Below are 6,228 nucleotides of genomic sequence, written 5' to 3' on the forward strand. Positions count from 1 at the left end.
TATTATATTGTAAGCCATTCATTTAACTTTAGAAACGTGAATAATATAACTAATGTAAACATAAGAAATGTGGATCAGTGCTTCGGCCGCACGTGTTTTCTCTATCAAGAAATGGCACTCACAGGCACTGTGAGGAAAAGTCCAAACAATAAAACGATGCAGTGCTCATGATCTGCATCATGCTATTTAATGTACTCAAGATTTACTATGGACTCAATTTTCAGTGAATTTATACGATGATGTTTATTTTTCTCAAAATATCGACATGTTTATTGGGATGATACAAAGTAACTGAAACGACATATAAATAATTAACAATGCATTGCCTGTGTCCAAAACAGTCAATACAATTTAACGAACAAATTGATTTTAATTATTTTATGGACACTCTTTGAGGGTAGTTTGCAATATGCAAAATGTTTGTTAATAAAGTCAAAACCTCAAAAATAATTTAGAAACTGGACGCGTTCACCACCGACCCGGAAGTTCGTCATCAGCACGCGACTCCGTCTCCTCCTCGCCTAGCCGTTTAGCAGTGAAGCGCAGCGCCGCTCTGTTTATATCCTCTTTTCGATCTAAAAGTCGACATCTCACGGCCTCGTCATGGCGATGCAAGCGGCGAAACGGGCTAACGTGAGTCCTGGCGTCTTATTTGTGGTTTGAGAGTTACAACGATGAGCCTGAAGCTTCGAGGCTAACGATAAATAAACAGAGAAGCTAATGCTAACGTAGCTCCAGGCGTCTGTGTTCCACAGAAACCCGCATTTCATTAGAATAGGATGTAAATGTGGATTTTAAAATCTCCTTTAAGGGAAATCCACGTCATATTGCCTTTTGCACCACGTTGAACAGTTTATAATTGTCTGACAGTTGCTATTGTTTTGCTTTGTATCGTAACGATGAGTGTTATTGGCATTTGGGAGCGTGTCCATATTGACCTGTACCCCCCTAATGGACTAAATGGCCTCTTTCTCTGTAGATCCGGCTGCCCCCTGAGGTGAACAGAATCCTGTACATCAGGAACCTTCCGTACAAGATCACAGCCGAGGAGATGTACGACATCTTCGGGAAGTACGGACCGATCCGCCAGATCAGGACGTAAGGAGACCCTCTACAGACACCCCCCCCCCTCCACCATCACCACACACATGTACCACACACTAACATGTCTTCGAATAGTTGTTCAACTATTTATATTAGAATTTAGAAAGATCAACTCAGTGCTTGTGTCGTTTATACTGTTTTTTTTTTTTTAACGGACAGCCGGGAATCTGTTAACTTGGCCTGTCAGCTGTGTTTTAGGTTGTGATATTGTGACTTCATGTACTTTTCTTGAAGGCTTCATTACAGCCATTCGACCAAATGTTATGTGCAAAGTGTGGATACAAATTAAAGGCCAGATCAACCTCAGGCCACTCGGTCTCATGTACAAACTGGGAGGCTGATCGTGGACACGCCCATGTGTGATGTCACTATAGGGGACAGTTTGAGATTGGGTGTGAAGGTAAATTGCCGCCACAACTGCTGCATTTTCACTGAAACATCCTGTGCGTTCTCAGTGGCAACACGCCAGAATCCAGAGGGACGTCCTACGTGGTTTATGAGGACATCTTTGACGCCAAAAACGCCTGCGACCATCTGTCAGGTTTCAACGTGTGCAACCGCTACCTTGTGGTCCTCTACTACAACGCCAACAGAGTATGTACTTCACATGTACTCATGGGACGAATTTCATTACACTGCTTGTTTACCCACACCCAGGCTCACAGCAAACACACGTTAGAAATACAAAGGCTTTACCAACTTTAAACCACACACCATTCTCCATAATGTATGTAACTTGGATAAAGTGTGTCTATAGAATGAACATAGGATGTGTATATTATATTTATGTGCACATTTATTAACAGGACAGCAGGTCAATTAGCTACGGTTTATTTATATTTAACAAACATTAGAACAAGCGATACAAAAATGTACCAAATATGCCAGTTCTTTTGCATACTTTAGTTGGATTGTGAATTTCACAAAGGACACAACAAATAATGTTGTTTATTCAAACCTCAGACCTGACTCCACTAGCACCTTCTGAAGCTGAGGCTGACGCCATTTTGTTTGTTGTTCCCAGGCTTTCCAGAAGATGGACACCAAGAAGAAGGAGGAACAGTTGAAGCTGCTGAAGGAGAAATATGGAATCAACACAGACCCGCCCAAGTAGAGACTGCCCTCTCCCTCCCACACACCCTGTCTCTCTCTCTCCCCCTCCCACACACCCTGTCTCTCCCCCTCCCACACACCCTGTCTCTCCCCCTCCCACACAGCCTGTCTCTCCCCCCATCCCTGTCTGTCTCTCCCATACGTGTCTTTCACCTCCTGTACAGATTCAATTCTGTCTCCTTTTGGATTTTTCTACTGATGGGATTTAGTTTTGAAGGCGTTGTTGACTCCGTCGTGCTGGTCCGTATTCTTCTTCTTGTGGTGTCCATGTCCGTATGAGGAGTTCAGTCTCTTAATTGATCCCAGGTTCTCTTTCTGATCGTCCATCAGCAACACGCGTTTGGTTGGATCTTGTTATTTTGGGGTTGGCCTCATTCTTGTGTACTAGTTTTGGATCTGTAAAGACTAAACCTTCTTTTGAAATGTATTTTAAACATTATCATAAACTAAGATCCAGATAAACATTTTTTTGCAAATTCTTGAGTGGATCAGTATGAAGATTGTAATTTCTGTAAAATAAAAATTCATTTTTTTTATTGTACCAGTTTGTTCAGTCTTCACATATTATCAACGTAATGGTGTAAGGTCTCATATGAACCTAATGGTCAGTGTCTCTTTCTCTAGAGAGCTCTCATATGTTAAACATATTAGCCTACTCCATTTTACAGACCCATTTCAAAAAGTGATTTATTAAGAGTGACATGTAGTGGTTCTAATAAAGAATAACATGCCTAATAAAATTAACTATAACAACGTTCAACAAAAACCTAATCATTAAACCAATTATTTTCCTAACTGTATAATTAATATCAGGTCCTTGAAAGTCGATCGTGACTAGAAGAGACAGCTTTAGCAAATCCGTCTCAACCAGGTGCGTTTGATGACACGCGTCATGCAGAACGAAGCAGTTACCAGACCAGACCACACGGTGGCGCATAGAGTTCATATCTTTTATTAGATTAAATCACAACACGGGACAACGCAGCCATGTCATTTGGGGCGACAATACATGCTACAAAAGAATCCTTAAAAACTGGCAGCTGCTGCTTACGTTCGGTACCTCAGCCGTCACGGCAACAGGAACAACAAGAGTTGAAATTGAGTATAAAGATTTTGTTCAGGGCAGAGATGTGGTCTGAGAGACTTGAGTCTTAAGACAAGCCGTGGTTAAGAGCTGCTGATGGGCGGGGGTCTGTGTGGCTGGCTCCTTTGCAGCGTGTCGTTATGACTCTGATGATCCTACCACCTCCCGCTGCGTCAACAGGGCCTAACACAAGTCAACGTGCTTTTGTGGACATACTTTCCTTATCTTGTTGGGAAGAGACTCAGTGTGGCTGTCACTCCGGGCCTGGAGAATAGTTCCCTGACGGACAATCTCCAGACTCCAGACAACTACCACAATTAAACAGATTATTTTACTGTTTTTACATCCGTCTGTCCGTCTCCGCTCCATGCAGTGGGCCGCCGTACACTAAAATAAAGAGAACTGGTGTTTCCATAGTTAGTAAACGTCGTAATGCGTATGTAGGAGAAAGGGAGTAAAAAAGTACAAAAAGATTTGATGAACCAGCGAGAGGAGCATTAGAGCGGTGAACCCTTCACGTGGGGTCAGGGAACGCTCTCTAACTCTTAACACGTTGCTTTCGGTCTTTCTCCGGGTGTAGGTGGAACTCGCACTTCTCTTTGTATATTCTCCCGCCATTTTGATTCCCATCCCTGAACACAAACAAGAGTGACTGGATGGTTTTCTGTCTAAATCAGATTTTTCTCTTTCTTTCTCTCTCTGTCCCACTGAGTTGAGGAGTCAGTCTGTGTTCAGCGAGCTGACACACAGCCTGACTACTGAAGAGTGGTTCAATGGGGACACATTGAAAGCAAAAGCATCTGTTAAAACATCCTTTTCAAACCTTTTCCTTTGAGATGACTCATGAGTCATTTCTAGATTTTTGGGGTTCTCGTGCAAAGTTACACCATGAGTCACACAAGTCGCGTTGGCTCTCTAAGAAGGCAGTCAACTAACGAGGTCAAGTCTTATTTGACGATTCCATATCGCAAAGTTCATCCTAATGATTCTATCTCACGGGAAATCTTTTCTTGGGAAATGTCGTTTTTTTTCTCGCCTTCAACGCTTACTCAACAAGAAAGTAGGGCCGTGAAATGGGCAAGTGTATGTATACACACAAGGAAGGGGGCGAATAACTACTTTATTAACACGCACTAAAGCTAGCCTACCAGAAAAAGACATGCTCCCACTGCCCCACGCAGAACGACGCTGCTCCGCTCGCACGCGCTCCCATAAAAATCTTTCATTGCGGGGCTTTAAAAATGTCACCCAACTCTTGGATAAGGCTTTCCGTCTTCGGTTTTTAATATTGGAAGGATGCAAAAAGAGGAGATTCGTTATTTTTTTCTTCTTTTTAAGGCAGAACCAAAATGCATGCAAATGAACCACATTTACATTATTCTCGGTTACGGACAGTTACAAGCATGTTCCTAAACGGAGAGAGTCGGACCAAGGCTTAGCGGTCTGTGTGTGTGTGTGTGTGTGTGTGTGTGTGTGTGTGTGTGTGTGTGTGTGTGTGTGTGTGTGTGTGTGTGTGTGTGTGTGTGTGTGTGTGTGTGTGTGTGTGTGTGTGTGTGTGTGTGTGTGTGTGTGTGTGTTCAGGTTAAATATCGTTTTAAGTATCATAAAAATCGTGTTAGGAGGGCTAGCGTTGGGAGACGTTACTCAGTATTATTAAACATGGAGGCGGAGCCAGTAAACTTCGGGACCTTTGGGAGAAAAGCGGTAAGCAGAGGGCGTGGCCCACAGGGGGTGCGGCCCACAGGGGGGCGTGGCCCACAGGGGGGCGTGGCCCACAGGGGGTGCGGCCCACAGGGGGGCGCGGCCATCGGAGGGCGTGGCCGGCAGAACGTGCGCGTTTACGATAGAATGAAACCCTTCTGGAAAAACACTTTGCACACTTCACATTTTGGCAGTAGTTCTTTAAATAATTTAAATATATATCATATTTATTTATCTTCATTTATTTATATACTTATATTTATATTTGTGCAATATGTAAATACGTGGTGAGGGATTGTGTGTGTGTGTGTGTATGTATAGGTGTGTGTATGTCTGTGTGTGTGTGTGTGTGTTTGCTCACGTGTAATCCGTGCGTCCCTGTGCACGTAACATCTGCATCCACCCCCCCCCCCCCACACTGTAACACATCACGTGGAGATCTTCAGGTCAGGTTGTTTTTTTTTAAATAGAGGACAACATTCTCATGCACACAAAGTGTTTCAAACACAGGAAGCAGGATGGTTGAAAGGTCGGTCCAAGCGTGGATCTTTTTTTTTTGTGTTTTCTCTTCATGTTCTCCGGTTGGACGTAGCTGCAGATTGAACGGAACATGACCTTCTTCTCTCTGTGCAGTCTGTTTGGCGACGGTGGGGGGGGGAGGGGGGAGGGGGACAGCGGCGGGGGGGGTAGGGGAGGAAGGGGAGGAGCCTATTTCTGAAGGTCGCACTGGAGGAGGAGCACGATGGACGGGTCGCTCTTGGCCGCCTCCTTGAACTCCTCCAGGGAGATCTGGTCGTCGTTGTTCTTGTCCATCTTGGAGAAGATCTTGTCGACGCGCTGCTGCGGCGTCAGGCCGTCCTCGTTCATCTTCATCATGATCACCGTCCCCACCATCTTATAGATGGCCTGCGGGGGGGGGGGGGGTGGGGGGTGGGGGGTGGGGGGGGTGGGGGGGGGGGGGGGGGGGGAGGAGAGAGAGGAGGGAGAAGGAGAGAAGAGAGAGGGGGAGGAGGAAGAGAGGACCTTTTGTCACTCACTTTGAAAGCACATCATGTCCCACAGACAACATGGACAAACGAGATAGACACAAGCTAACAGGGACGCTACAGGGATTACAGAGACGCTACAGGGACGCTACACGGGATACAGGGACGCTACAGGGACGCTACAGGGACGCTACAGGGACGCTACACGGGCTACAGGGACGCTACAGGGACGCTACAGGG

General features: G+C 45.2%; 1 protein-coding gene across 1 annotated transcript; it reads left to right on the top strand.

The window, feature by feature from the left end:
• Positions 1-502: 502 nt before the first annotated feature.
• On the top strand, positions 503-2,758 carry LOC311374748 (splicing factor 3B subunit 6). The gene is made up of 4 exons (XM_084490527.1): positions 503-633; positions 980-1,098; positions 1,560-1,698; positions 2,129-2,758. Exons 1-4 carry the CDS (start codon positions 604-606, stop codon positions 2,216-2,218), a joined length of 378 nt encoding a protein of 125 aa, XP_084346653.1. The 5' UTR covers positions 503-603; the 3' UTR covers positions 2,219-2,758.
• The last annotated feature ends 3,470 nt before the right edge of the window (positions 2,759-6,228 follow it).

The sequence above is a fragment of the Micromesistius poutassou genome (genome assembly GCF_964030765.1).
Source record: "Micromesistius poutassou genome assembly, contig: SCAFFOLD_6519, whole genome shotgun sequence".
Classification (NCBI taxonomy): Eukaryota; Metazoa; Chordata; class Actinopteri; order Gadiformes; family Gadidae; genus Micromesistius; species Micromesistius poutassou.

Bases quoted from the DNA above. Each gene is read 5' to 3' on its own strand.
- LOC311374748 (XM_084490527.1), top strand. From the start codon at position 604: ATGGCGATGCAAGCGGCGAAACGGGCTAAC. The intron at 634-979 runs GTGAGTCCTGGC...CTTTCTCTGTAG, and splicing joins AAGCGGCGAAACGGGCTAAC to ATCCGGCTGCCCCCTGAGGT. The intron at 1,699-2,128 runs GTATGTACTTCA...TGTTGTTCCCAG, and splicing joins TCTACTACAACGCCAACAGA to GCTTTCCAGAAGATGGACAC.